The sequence below is a fragment of the Euprymna scolopes genome, chromosome 33 (assembly GCF_053919585.1).
Source record: "Euprymna scolopes isolate OS-2025 chromosome 33, ASM5391958v1, whole genome shotgun sequence".
Classification (NCBI taxonomy): domain Eukaryota; kingdom Metazoa; phylum Mollusca; class Cephalopoda; order Sepiida; family Sepiolidae; genus Euprymna; species Euprymna scolopes.
This window is the reverse complement of record NC_136514.1, coordinates 65,604,802-65,620,544: the sequence shown is the minus strand read 5'-3', so window position 1 is coordinate 65,620,544 and position 15,743 is coordinate 65,604,802. Positions and strand designations below refer to the sequence as shown.

Sequence of the window (15,743 nt, the reverse complement as noted above, 5' to 3'; positions counted from 1 at the left end):
GGGCCCAGGATTGACCCCTGAGGGACTCCAGCATTTATATTGCAGGCCTCCGATTTTTGTTCATCTACCACTACTCTTATGAGCCTATCGGAGAGAAATAGAAGTTGTAAAATTTTGTACAAAAAGGTTTCACAGAATTTGTTTTTCTTTGTCTACAACTTGATACAAAAGCAATTTCATCATCACTAACTGGTGAAATTATTTGATTTGCTTTTTCAGGCAGCAATCCATCACACTGGCCTTGTAATCCGAAACTTACTTTAATTGCTCATATCCCAGATAGAAATGAGATTTGTTCATTTGGAAGTGGCTATGGTGGCAATTCCTTGTTAGGAAAGAAGTGTTTTGCTTTACGATTAGGTTCTATCATGGCCCAACGTGAAGGATGGTTGGCTGAGCATATGTTGGTAAGAAAAAAATCTTTGCCTTTTTAGAAAACATTTTCAGTATCACTTTTGAGAATTTTATAACTTTCAATTTAAAATACTTTAGTTTTTGAGATGATGATAAAGACATCATCCATGTTAAGATCTATGATGATTGATAATTCTCTGCAATTTAAATGTAGATTATAATAAAAACTTGCTTTTCATTAATTTTGACACCATCTCTATGCCCCGGTTGGTGATCAAGAATGTCTGGATCAGGTGTTGGGGTTTTAAATTTGAATCATATATAGGAATTGGATCAGCATTATTAATAAGAGTAGTTGATAGATTATTGATTATGATTTAGTAGATTGATAAAGTGATCTCTCGAGCAGATGAGATATTGAAATTGATAATTTGTCTGCCATTCTGGTTTAAGATCGTTTGATTATCATTCTGGCATATCTTTGTGCTGAACAGGCTGTAACTTTTATGAGAATCCCTAACAGCTGAGGCAATTTTTATATCTTCTGCTTTCATCTAGAATATATTTGGATCAGCACAAGCAGAAGGGGTAGTTGTCTGAAAGCATTAGGTTTGTTGCATCAAGCTCATTTTGCTTTTTCAGTAATTTCAGTTGTGTGACCCAAGGTCCAATCTTAGTCTTTTAGGTTAGCTGTTTTGTGTATTAAAAAAAACTCACAAATTGGATATTGTTTAACATTTCATCACACTTCATCTGAAGCATGTTCAGATTGATGTACTTTGAAACGATTGAATCATTCTATACCGAATATATTATTGGTTTACTTACTTTTTAGTTTTGAATACCAAAGGTCATTTTGCCAAAACAGAGTTGTAAAATATTTGATATAAGAGTTTGTAACAAAACATTAAAATAATTTTGAGAAATATGAGCGATAAAAAAAAAAAAAAAAAAAGAATTAAACTCTTAATAAAAAGTCATAATGTTTGTAAATGTTTATCAGATTTTAGGTATTGAAAATCCAAGAGGTGAGAAGAAATACATAGCTGCTGCTTTCCCAAGTGCTTGTGGTAAGACAAATCTTGCGATGATGAATCCGACCTTGCCCGGTTACAAAATTACTTGTGTTGGTGATGACATTGCTTGGATGAAATTTGATAGTCAAGGAAGGCTTAGAGCCATCAATCCTGAAGCTGGATTTTTTGGAGTTGCTCCTGGTAAGAAAGACATGATTCAAATAAAATTTAAGATAAATTATTAATTAATCTTAATTAATTTTTAACTAGCAAAGAAGCATATTTAAAAAATTTAAAAAAAAAACAAAAAAAAACGAATTTTTTATTATAAAGAAAAAATAAAATGAATTTTCTAGTTTGACTAATAGGCACCCCAAGTTTTTCCTGGGAATTTCTATTATCACCCTCAATCTAATATTTTTTTTTTTTTTTTTCTATAATTTCTAATTTATGGATAAAATGATGAACACTTTGACACTTTGTTCAGGCACAAACTACACAATATTATTGAACCCCTCCCCAACACACGAAATTATTAACCCCATTGGATTTCTCATAAAATTTTAGTCAGAAAGTAGTTTTGGTATAGATTTTTTTCAATTCCATCCATAGACACCACAAATATAGAATTTGTTATTTAGTTATAACATGTCAATGTTTTGTAATGTATTATATTTATTTACTCCAAAAGTGGAGAGAAAATTTTATCTAATTGTTGTGCTGCAGTTAAAATTGAATAGAATAATTATAAATAATTCCTCATTTCATTTTGTACATTCAAAATGCACTAATTACAGCATGTCTTCCTGGTATTTCTCCAAACCAACCACTTTGATTCTATCAGAATGAACAAAAAGTTCTAAAACTCACTGATATAATTGAACAACGTAAATACGAATACGTATTCCATTTCCAAAACATGAACTGCAGCATAAAATAGTCAATTGTTTCATTTTAGATTTCAGCCATGTTCATTTGCGTAACAATTTAAATAATGTGATTGGAAGAAATGCAAGTTCATTCCAATGTAATTTGCTATGTGAACCAACTAAAAGGATACCTGTACCCAATTAATTCTCCAAACAGTTTTGCACCACCTTTTGTCTTAGGAAAATTAAAATTGGTATATAATAATATGTCTAAAATCCTTATTTTAATTTTTATCCAAATTCATTTCATAACTTTGATTCTAGAAAATGTCCAAAATCCAAAGTTTAACCTGAAAGGGTCATAAGAAATTGAAATTCAAAGAATATTGTTCCATTGCTGTCTAATGGATCAAATTTAATGAAAATCTGAAATATTTTAATTTTCAAGTGGGGAGTTGTGCTCATATTGTGCCTCCTAAAAACACTTTAAAATACATCAAACCAAAATTTTGGGAATATTTATTAATTGATGTTTAATAACTATTGTCAAAATTCTGCAAAAATCAGACATATCTGAATATCAGAGCTTTCACCCTTTTTTTTTTTTTTTAAACACACACACACATATATATATATATATATATATATAGCCCACATCTGAACCCCTTATGTTCCAAAATTCATGATCAGTTAATTAATTTAGGAGTTAATCTTGTACATACAAAGATATAAACATATCTAATTTTATAACAAATTTTTATTTTGTATTTTTTGAATTTCAGGAACATCATATAAAACAAATCCAAATGCTATGGAAACAATAAAACGGAACACTATTTTCACCAATGTTGCATCAACGAGTGATGGTGGCTTTTTCTGGGAAGGTTTAGAGGATGAAATATCCAAAGATGTTGAGATATCTTCTTGGCTTGGAATCAACCAGTGGTCACCAGAAAGTGGACGAACAGCAGCTCATCCTAATTCCCGGTAATTTTTCCAATATTTTTTTTAATCTTGAGTTTTTAATTTAGAAAACTTTTTTTTTTTTTTTTTTAATATTGTCTTCCAGGTAGCGCTGGATTACCCAACACAGGTGTTCTGGTTTGTTACAATGTTGTTGAAATAAAGGTTTTCAATGGCAGAGGAATGTTATTGAAATGAGATTTGAAACAACAATATTGACAGGGTTCTGTGATAATAAGACTTGAATTTAGTTAAGATCAGTTGTTCATGTTTGCATGAACAAAAGTTAAGGTGTCTAACAATAACAAGGATGACCTTGACATGAGACCAACATGGTTAACTAACAAAGAAACAAGTTAATCATACACTAGCAAAGATATCCGCGTGGGTACTTTAACGTACCGCAAAGTCCCAACATTTGACCATGACTTTGAAAAATAGTATGCACAATCCCTCGGTCTGAGATCGTCATGATCGGTTCAGTGGTTTGGGCTGTAGGAGAGTTTTACACACACATGAATGCTATTACTTATATATATATATATATATATATTCACAAAACACAGATCAGCGTTAGTTTTAGTTGTCAGTTGGCTAGCAGACATGGATGGAGTTGAGACTGAAGTTGTCAGTTTTGAAAGGATTTAGTCTCAGTCTATGGAAGCATCCAGTGGGCACAACGAGAGAAAATGTAGAAATTAAGATAAACGTCTGCAAACTCCAAGGGAAGCATGAAGAAAGGTATCTGAATTACAACTTTGTATTTGGCATTCCTTCAGAGGGAGACCTCTGTTACAGGACTTCAAAGATAAAAAACCAACTGCCAGACAGCAGTGACTATGAAGAAGATATGTACTTTTTTGTCTACGCCATGCAGATGGGAACATGCACCCTCACAGAAGTATACAGAATATACATACATTAAAAGAAACGCTAGATGATATGGCTCAGTGACACATAGATATCCAAATATTTAAAAAGGTTTTTTGTGGTACAAAATTTTATTAGTTTTTAAAAAGAATAAGTGGAATCATTAGAATTTTGCAGGGAGAAAAAAAGACACTAAAAATAGTCAAAAGACTATTCAACTAAAAAAAAAAAGAAAAGAAAACCTTGAGGTACCCTTCGTCCGACCCTTATCAAGAGATCACGTCGGCAGCAATTAAAATAAAACAATTTACACAATTGAAAAATGGAGGCGAAGAGCAGTGAAACAAAAAAAAAATTATAAAACTACACGGGGTGAATTAAATGAATGAATAACCGGTGATATATCCTCCATATTTCAGAACCTGGGACAAAATATCCACATATACATACACAACATAAACACAATCTATGTAGATACTCATGATTTCTAGGGACATGTATACACACTTATGCTACATTTTATAAATTTCTTTGGCAGAATGGTTGTTATAAGTGTAATGAAAATAAAAAAAAATCTCTGTAGGATTCCTACCCTCTTAGAAAAGCACGATTCTTCACAAGTCAGTATTTATCAAATTTATCAAACACTTGTTCAGGTGATCCTTTAAGATGAGACGTGGCCGATGAGATCTGTATGTCTCAAAAGGTTGATAGCCCTATTCTGTTTTCGCCAAATTGTGCACATTCGCTAACACCATTTTGTCTTCAATACAGAAATCTGAACACAAAGCAGGATCATCCCTCTTAACCAAATGCCTTTAGAATGGAGACTTTGTTGGTTTGGCCACATTGCACACCACAACACAGATTACATTCGCAATGCAAGAGCTTCAGAACCAAGATTGACAAAGACACCCAGGAGGCTAGTTGAAGACATGGCTACATACCATTGAAGTTGATCTTGAACCTTCGGTCCTCAAGTCTATAGTGTCTGCCACTAGTCTTGAGACTGGCTGCCCATAACTATCAGTTTTTAAAAGGATAAGTGGAGTCATTAGAATTTTGGAAGGTCGATGCAGGGAGAAAAAAAATACACTAAAAATAGTCAAAAGACTATTCGACTAAAAAAAAAACCTTGAGATACCTTTCGCTGTGGACTCTTGCATTCATTCAAAATGCTGTGTTATATGGTAGGTAAATGCTGTCAAGTTGAAGTTATGACAAAGATCATGTGCATACATATAGCGTGTTTGATGATAAAACAGATTCTTGTTGTAAAAGAGGTTTACAGTTAGTAGTATTTTCTGGTTCAGAAATATTATCTGACAGTGTTGACAGTTCTAGCAACTAAATAGAAAAACGAGCGTTGCTTAATGTTAATGATTTCTTTGGCTTTAATTCTAGTCATCGTGCATATGAAGATGGTCACCTTTTCTCTATCATATAGGATTTAAATCTTTTGTTTTACAACCAACAAACGAATCGTTAATTATGCACCTCAAAAATTTCAATACTTACAAAACTTGTTTTTGTACAAAGCCTCCAGATGAAATAAGAAAATTTTGAAGCTGATAGATGAGAACAAGTCCCTTGACAGGTCTCGGGTTCCTCGATTAGCATCTGGACTTCCAGTTGACCTTGCAATTGGATTTTCAACATTGCTCAAATTACACTGTTCAGTTGGAATATAAAACCAGCCATTGGGCAACATATACAAAAATTGCTAGCAAATTTCAGTCTAATTTTTTGAAGCAAAGTTTTGAATTCTCATTTTAGTAATGTAAAAATAAACATTTTAAATGAAATTAATCTACACTATATTTCAAAATTTAAACAAAATAAATTGATAAAAATATAGCTTTTGCATATGCTAAAAACTAAAAAGCCTCATTGAATTAGTTTTTTTTTTATTTTATAAAAACATTCAATTTACAGGCGTTTTCATGCAAAGTTAAATTAAAAATATTTTCATTACAACCCATCTTTTTCAGCTTACTCCTTATTTTATAATTGGAAATTTTACCTTGAACATTATTTAATAATTCTTTGATCTGAAACAAACACGCTTAGACAATACACCTCACTTTTCATGATACAAATGCTGCAAATTGAACTTTTCACTTTGATAAATACTGGTAAATATATTTTCAATATTAAAATTACTACAATTAGTAATTGTTAATATTATTTTTCAATTTGATCAAGAACTTTAATTTCATTTTCTACAATTGGAAATATGTAAATTTTTTAGAAATGTTTATCGGCTACTTGTTTTAGCTTTAGGAGAAATTATCTTTGTCAGTGAGAAATGACTTTGCAATCGTAATGAGACAATGAAATTAACGTTTTGATGCTGCTTATCTTCCCTTGATTTCAATACGGGGGGGGGGGTTATCAGTTTTGAAATTGAATTTTACTAACACGAATATAGCATTTATTTACAGCTTCCGTTTTCTTTTCTTTTAATCTAAACTCAAACTAGATTAATTTTTATTTCGGACTATTATTTTCATCTTTATTAGTTGTTTTTCATCTTTTATTGGTTTGTTTATTCACGTTTCGGCCAACTATTCCTCTGGCCTTCGTCAGGTGGTAACCGTGACGGATAGGAACTTTGAATCTCCTAACTGCATTCTCAGCCATCACTGCCATCTGTAGTTGTTGTCGTCTCACCACATTTTTGGCCAAGTAAACCTCTGGCCTTTCAATCCCACACAAAGCGTGGCCGAATAGTTGGCCGAAACGTTGTGAATAAACAAACCAATAAAAGATGAAAAACAACTAATAAAGATGAGGCTAATAGTCCGAAATAAAAATAAATTAATATATATAATTCTCATCTCAAAAAATGAATTCCAATTAAGGAATAATATATATCAAACTAGATTTCTTATATATTATGAAGATTTGATTAGATAAACAGTAAAAGTTGGAAAGATCTGGATAGATAACATGTTTTTCTCCAATCAAAAGTTGAGTATCTTAAAACGGTAAAAGAATTTTAAAACCATGCACACCTCAGTCAAAGAAATATATGCAAACATATTCAGAATTCTCCTCAATACTAAGAATGAAAAACGAATTGATGAATATTTGGTAGGGATGAATATTTGATATGTGGGGAAAAAAAATAATGAAAATGATTTTGAAAAAAGGACACTGTTGCAGTGTGCACCATTTTGTAAAATTTTGTATACAAAAGCGGTCATATAGTAAAAACAAAGCTTATTCCATGTGTGTAAAGAAAAATGTGTGTATCTAAGAAAACATGGCCGATACAAAAAATTATGAACATCGAACATGATTCTGACCAAGAAGCAGAAGTTGCGTATGTGCATATCATGAACACGTGTTGGAAGTAAAAAAAAAATAAAGTATTGAAAATAAATATGTAGTTGCTATAATAAAAAGAAAAAAAATAGAAATATGCTATACAAACTGTATCTCCATAATGTTGATAAAAATACAAGTAACATATGAAAACTAATCAAACTACTCTATGGATAGTAAATTACACTAACAGCTCAACATTAAATGTCCACACTGACAGTAACCAGTAAGACATTGGTGAATAATGATTTCTATGTGACAGTCATCTGGGGTTCAAGGTTCAATCTTTACTACAGATGAGAATAAGAATAAAAAAAACCTTTCCACTTGTGGATGATATGAGAATAAACTATCTTGATGGATTAAAAGGTTCAATTAAAAAAAATGCATCTAAGATTCATTGGCCAAAATATTAACAATAGTAATCGAAATAATACCAATTGTCAATCCTTGTCTAAAAAAGTTCTCAAATAAAAACCAAGAAAATGTTTAATTTTTCTTTTTGTCCCCCCTCTTCTCTAATCTCTCAGAAGGAGGAAAATTGGTAAGTTTATTTTCAGTGTCATACCTTGAGTTCATTATTAGACAGCAATGTCATACTTTCAGCGGACAATTTTTACAGTAAAAAAAAAAAAAAAAATTATCACTGCTAGCATTCATTAACTTTTAAACTAATCTAACTTTAACTTGTATTTATCCCATTTTTAAAAAATTCATTTTTATTTCTTCCATGTTTTTGTTGGCCATCCTCTGTAAACCGAGCCTCATATCTCAACTGTTCTACATCTGACCCATGAAATCTCATCCATTCTTTTAATGTCTCATATCATCAAAGTCTCCCTATATTGTGTACACGTCTCCCTATATTGTACAGATTTAATTCACTCTTAGTTTATTTTCAAGACTCACATCATACATCCATTGAATTGTTTTCATATTGTTTCTTTCTGATTGGTAGTAAGAATTGGATTGACCCTTTCAGACACAAAAATACAGGAGGAAGTTCTACATTGATGTATTTTGTCAGTCATGTTCTTCAATATAAAAATCAATGTTATAAATTGTCTAAACAAAGAGCTAAATGGCTCCTTATGCATGAACTTAGATAAAAAAAATTAATCTCAGAATGCCAATTACAGATGTGCATAAATCTCAGAATGCCAATTACAAATGTGCATAAACAAATTAACACAGTGGACCACAGAAGATGGCTTTAAATTTTCAACAACTCAAACTAAATGTGTCCATTTCTGTAATCGTAGAAAGATGCACAATGGCCCTACTTTCAATCTCTGGTGCTACCAGATCAGGCTGTCTATTGGCTTCCTGAGACGAAATGCACCTACATCGATTTTCTGTTTTTGTTTTCTATTCTCTTTTGTAAAACTTATATTCTACAAAAACAGCCCCCTTCCCCTCCTCCTTTTTTTTTTTTTTTTTTTTTTTTTTTTCTTTTTGTCATTCCACCCCTACTTCCCTACTGGTTTCCTAACTTAAAAATACCAACCAAAATAATAAAACCAAACTAAAATCCATAAATAAATATTCAAAGAAACAAACAATTGGAGATAAAGTTTTCCAATCAATCAGATTCCACTAGACCCTGTCGGCAGGGCATCAGAATATGCTGACTGCCCCCCTGCAGAGAGTAGCAGTCCCTGTTAGCCGTAGGTAGCGACCCGTAATACCATTAGGACGGGATCCTGGTGGTTGAAAGACTTGGAGATCAGGTTTTAGTACCCCCCACTTCCCAACACACCACTTTGCCCCTTATTAGGCTAGATGAGCGGTCGGAAGAGTCTGATCTGATCAATCGGCTGGTCACGTCAAGCCCCACCATATATTGCCCACCCCATAAACCTATCATTAACACAATAGGCCTTCCCTTCCTCAAAAATAACATCTACTTCCTAATATATGGTGGAAATTGGTGGCTGAGGGTCAATCGACGAAGTGAAATATCTATGACATGGCTGCAAACCCTTTAAATTACTAGAGTAACATCAAAGGAAAACAGGTGCTCATGAATAAATCACGTAAATAGAGTATATAATCTTTGTATCCTTGTTGAGCTTGGGTGAATGGGTTTTCCCCCAGGCACTTCCCATATAGGGCTCGGAGGTGGGTTGGGAGCAAAGATGATGAAAAAAAACAATCTGATTTGATTATGGCTTTTATTACCCCCCCCCCCCCAAAAAAAAAAAGCTTTTCAGATGTTTCCAACATTTCAAGTTCAGAGGACGAACAGAAATGCTCAAAGAAAACTCAATATTTTTAGTAATGGAAACACTTGAAAAAAATGAAATAAAATTTCACCTTTTACAATGAAAAAAATTTTCTCAAAAAATAAAACCCAAAATGATAAAACGACTACAAAATAACACCATACTTATTGAATTGAAACAAAAAACACAAACTAAAGAAATTCTCAAATGGCAAACCTTTAACAATATCAAAATTAAAACTTATCCCCACCCATACCTAAACTCCTCAAAAGGAGTCATTAGATGCAGTGAACTATCAAATTGCTCAACTGAGGAAATTTTATCTAATCTATCATCCCAAAGTGTTACAGAATTAAAAAGAATAAGAATAAAACGAAATGGAGAAACTATATTGACAAATGCATATATACTCTCCTTTGACTCCACAAATCCCCCAAGTGAGATTAAAATTGGATACCTAAAAGTGAACGTTGAAAAATACATCCCAAACCCTCTAAGGTGCTACAATTGTCATCAATTTGGACATCACCAATCCAAATGCACCAAATCACCAATCTGTGTAAGATGTGGTGAAAACTCAAAACATAGTGACTGCAAAAAAGACCCCAAATGCTCAAACTGTAGTGAAAACCATTCAGCTGACTTCAAAGGATGCAAAACATGGCTAAAAACAAAAAAAACAGTACACAAAAATATAACCTTCCCGGAAGCCAGGAAAATTATGAATGCAAGATACTCAAAAGTAACCAAGAATGCTAAAATAAACACAAATCAAAGTTGTAAAAGCTATACAAAAAATCCTCCAGAAATAAAAACTGAAGAACTATCTCAACTAATAAGAGATGAAAGACCTAATGAAAGAAATTAAAACACTAATCCTGAACTCCGGAAATAATAAGTCTACAAAAGAGTACAAAATAAAAAAAAAAATTTAAAAAAAAAAAGGTCAAATTAAATCAAAAAAAGAAAAAATTCACCAAATGAAAACAACATCATCACCCAATAAGATGAAAACTAAAGAAAAAAAAATTAACAAACCAAGATTTAGATCCCAATCAACCTCAAGAGGAAACAAAATAGGAACACTGGAGGAGATGGAGGTAGAAGACGAATAAAATGACAGAACACAAAAAAGCTCAACTATCATTCAATGGAACTGTAGAGAACTTAAGGCAAACATGAACAAATTACTATTGTTAATATCTAAACTACGACCTGCTATCATCTGCCTCCAGGAAACATTTCTGAAGGCACACGCTAACATCACTATAAAAAAACTACACCCAATACAACTTTATACACAATACTGGACAGAAAGCCTCCAGAGGTGTATTGATTCTAGTTAGAAATGACATCCCTCAGAGCGAAATAACTCTAGATACCACATTACAATTAATTGCTGTGAAAACCACTTTACATAAAACCATCAACATTTGCTCCATGTATATCCCACCACATGACTCCATAAATGAAGCTGAAGTCAACAAAATAATAGAACAACTTCCTAAACCATACATCCTATTAGGAGACTTCAACAGCCACAACATCATATGGGGAAGCAATAAAACGGACGCAAAAGGTAAAAAACTAGAAAATATCAATAACATTCTGTCCCTCATGAACCAAATCTCCAATACATACCTCCACCCTGCCTCGGGTACATACTCAGCCATTGATTTGTCGCTATGCGACCCAGCCACTTCAATGAACTACACTTGGCAAGTGTATGATGACTCATATGGTAGCAATGACTTTCCCTTAAACTCGATCCCGACTGAAGATAACTCTCTCCCCCCCCCCCAGATGTTAGCTAAACAAAGCTAACTGGAAAGAATATAAAACCCAATGCAATGCAAAACTAATAGACAAAGATGAACTGGAGAACTCTATGGAACACTTCACTGATACGTTGATGTCAATAGCTGTGGAATGTATACCCAAAGGTGCCAAATTAAAAAAATATAAGACCTTGGTTTAATGAAGATTGCCAAAAGGCAGTAAGATTACGTAAAGCTGCACTGTGAAAATTTAAGTCTTCCCACTACCCACAATCTAGACCAATTCAAACAAAACCGAGCAAAAGCCCGTAGAACAATTAAGGAGACCAAAAGAATGTCATGGAGAGTCTATATCAGCAAACTGAACTCTAACACTAAAACAAAACAAATCTGGAATATGGTTAGAAAATCAACCAACTAAAACACCTGTCAAAAGATAATACAAAAATAACCAGCAAAAAAGATATAGCAAATGTACTCACAGAAACCTTCTCAAAAAAACTCCTAGCGAAAATTATAAACCACAATTCACAAAAATCAAACTAGATGCTGAAAGGAACAAACTCAGACAATGTAGAAGACTACAAACCTTTCACCCTATCTGAATTAACCGACACCATAAACAGTTCACACAATACTGCAACAGGGCCAGATGAGATCCACTGAGTTCTTGAAACAACTACCTCAAAAATCCTTAATTTACCTCCAAAACATCTTTAACGACATTTGAATTAGGGGTGAACTCCCTGACATATGGAAACAAGCAACAGTGATCCCCATCCCAAAACCCGATAAAGTTAAGTCTGATCCCAAAAGCTACCGACCCATAGCATTAACAAGTTGCATATGTAAAACATTCGAAAGAATAGTGAACAAAAGACTAACTTGGTACCTTGAATCTAATGGCCTGATTACAAACCTCCAAAGTGGGTTCCGAAATAAGAAGCACCATTGATAACCTGGAACGCTTAGAAACCTTTATCAGAGAGGGATTCATAAAAAAGGAACATACAACGACCATTTTCTTTGACTTAGAAAAGGCCTATGATACAATGTGGAGATATGGTATCATGAAAGCCCAACACAATCTCTGACTAAAGGGCAGACTACCCAAATTAATGATATTTTTGTCTGACAGAAACTTTAAGGTCCGTGTGGGATCCACCCTTTCTGACCTCGAAAACTAGGAAGGGGTCCCACAAGGAAGCATACTATCAGTTACTTTATTTAATATAAAGATTAACAATATTACCAAATGCCTAAGTCCTGGAACCAACTGCTCCTTATATGTCGATGATTTCTTAATCTGTTATAGATCCAAAAATGTCCAAACAATAGAGCGACAGTTGCAGCTGAACCTAAACAAAATAAACCAGTCGGCCACAGAAAATGGGCTTAAATTTTCCGAGTCAAAAACGAAGTGCATGCACTTCTGCAATATTAAAAAAATGCACAATGATCCAACCCTCAAACTTGATGGCCAAAAAATTGATATTACTGATCAATATAAATAACTAGAGATAATTTTTGACAAAACTGAATTTTATTCCCCATCTGAGATATTTAAAGCAGAAATATCACAAAGCACTACAATTAAGAGTTGTCAACACAGACTCCTAAAACTATACAGGACTCTAATTCGTTCGAAACTGGATTATGGCTGTTTCATTTATGGGTCAGCAAGGTCTTCCTACATAAATATCCTTGACTCCATTCACCATGAGGGACTAAGACTAATCTTGGGAGCATATAGATCATCCCCCAAAGAAAGTCTATATGCAGAAGCCCACGAAACACCCTTAAAGCTCAGATGGGAAAAATTTGGCTTACAATATTACTTGAAACTAAAGCCTTGCCCAACAAACCCTGCTTATCAACGTACTTTTGACCTTAAATATAGAAACCTATTTAACAGAAAAGAAAAAGCTTCGGACTTTGAATCTCAAATTCCAATAACAAATATCCACCATTCTATAATATCTGAAAGTTCACCATGGACCGAGACAACCAGATGTAATGCTCAACTTAAATGAAAAAAAAACAAAAAAACAAATCTTGCCATATTTCAAGAAAAACTTAAAAATATCAAGCTATGCTACTCTGACTATACATACATATACACAGATGGCTCGAAGGATAACAATAGAGTTGGGTGTGCAACACCTACAACAATTAGCAAACGACTTCCGAACGAAGCCTCTATATTTAGTGCTGAAACCAGAGCCATAAATTTAGCACTGGATATCATTGCTGAGAAAAATTCAGAAAAATTAATTATATTCTGACTCTTTATCCATTTTAACAGCTATAAAAAAAATAGAAAACAGGAGAACCCCATAATTATCAAACTGCTAAACAAAATAAATCTCATTACCGACCAAAAGAAAATAATATTCATCTGGATCCTTAGCCACATGGGAATCAGGGGCAGTGAAAGAGCCGATGCTATGGCTAAGAAGGCAATGAAGTTGAACCTTGATGGGCACGGGATCCCATACACGGATATTGAACCCCTGATCAACAGCCATATACTTGGGAATGGCAAAGTCAATGGAATAAAAATACAAATAACAAATTATGCATTATAAAACCCACACTTGGAGAGTGGAGGCGGGATCATCAAAAACAAAACAAAATGTCATTTTAACAAAACTTAGAATAGGTCACACACACCTAACACATTCTTACCTCCTAAAAGGAGAAACTCAACCTCAATGCATTCCCTGTCAAGCACCACTTACTGTAAAACATCTACTAACTGAATGCATAGATCTTTCACAAATTACAAAAAAAAAACACTACAAAGAAATAAATCTTCAAAAAGGACAACACCGGAAAAATCTTATCTTGCATTAAAGAAATAGGACTCTTCCCAAAAATATAACCCCCAAAAACCTTATATTCCGTAAAAACAACCTGCCTTTTCCCACTTTTCCATCCTTCTATTTTCGCCTTCCTTTTCTATCCCCCCCCCACATGTACCGATCACCATTTTTCCCCCTCTTATTGCAAAACCCAACTATATTCTGCAAGACAGAACAAAAATGATAAAATCCACTATAAAACAACCAAACCGAAAGCTACAAACTAACGATTGAAAATGCAAAGAGCTTGAAGAATAAAAACTTCCTATAAAATAACTGGATACAACATCGAATACTATTCCCAAAATAACTGGATTCAGCATTAAATAATTCAGAAAGGGTTGATATGCCGTAAAACAAAAACAACCAACCAACATATTTACAATTGGAAAGGAACAAAAAGCAAAATAGCTAATCAACATAAATTTTAGAGAATTATTTTCGATAAAAACCTCTCTTCTCTTAAAGCAAAACTATTTCAGAACCTTACAACTATTAAGCATTATAGCAAACACGGAATTGGGGATCGAACAGCACATCACTACTAAAATTATAAAGAGCCCTGATAAGATCCAAACTGGACTATAGAAGTTTTATATACAATTTGACCAGAAAATCTTAAAACTGTGGACCCCATTCATCATACTGGCCTTGGATGCTTTAGAAACTTAAAGTTTATATGTCAGTCTGTGACAACCCCCCCCAAAAAAAAAATTCAGATGTGAAAAACTGGCTTACTATATTATCTTGAATCATTAAAAAAAAAAAAATATTTTAAAAATCTTTTACTGATCGAACTTGTACAAAGAATCCATTCTATTTAACAATACAAAACTGGATTCCTAGTTATTATGGATTCCACGAAATGTAAAAGCTGACATAATGCAAAAAATTCATTAAAACTTGAAATAAGTGACATTAACGTCCCATACGCAGACAACAAACCTTCAATAAACAAACTTATTACTAAGAAATGACAAGAAGCCTAGAATAATTGCCAAAACAACAAGCTATTCAAAACAACAAGCTATTCAAAACAACTATCAGATAAAAAATAAGTTAAAGTAGTCTTATCACATATTTGGATAGGACGCGCATACATAACTCACTCCTTCATACTATAAAAATGGAGAATGTGAATGTGTACAAAGTCGTGAACCTTATATGGTAAAATATCTTACATACATTCATCAACACCATTAGAAGACCAAAAATCTCAAAGATCTTTGAGAAAAACCCTAATACTATCCTAAACTTACTAAAAAGAACAAATCTTTACCACAAGGTAATAAAAAAATAAATAAATAAAAAAGGAAATAAATTCTCTTCAAACATCAAATATTACTCTAAGATACCCCGAAAGCATCTAAATATCCGAAGGCAGCAGACCTAGAAAACTAAAAATTTGAAGAAAATCAATTTGGAAAATAACAAATTAAAAAAAAACTCATATGCAGCATTAAATAACCCAAAG

At 33.0% G+C, this 15,743-nt stretch overlaps 1 protein-coding gene across 2 annotated transcripts in view; it reads left to right on the top strand.

Annotated features, from left to right (window-relative positions):
• The window catches only part of LOC145258277 (phosphoenolpyruvate carboxykinase, cytosolic [GTP]-like), an 88,814-nt gene that overhangs the window by 62,047 nt on the left and 11,024 nt on the right, over positions 1–15,743 (top strand). For both annotated transcript variants that reach the window (XM_080116280.1, XM_080116281.1), the window contains exons 5-7: positions 220–407; positions 1,358–1,571; positions 3,022–3,226. In XM_080116280.1, the coding sequence (XP_079972406.1) occupies positions 220–407; positions 1,358–1,571; positions 3,022–3,226 (607 nt within the window). The remainder of the gene's footprint in view (positions 1–219; positions 408–1,357; positions 1,572–3,021; positions 3,227–15,743) is intronic.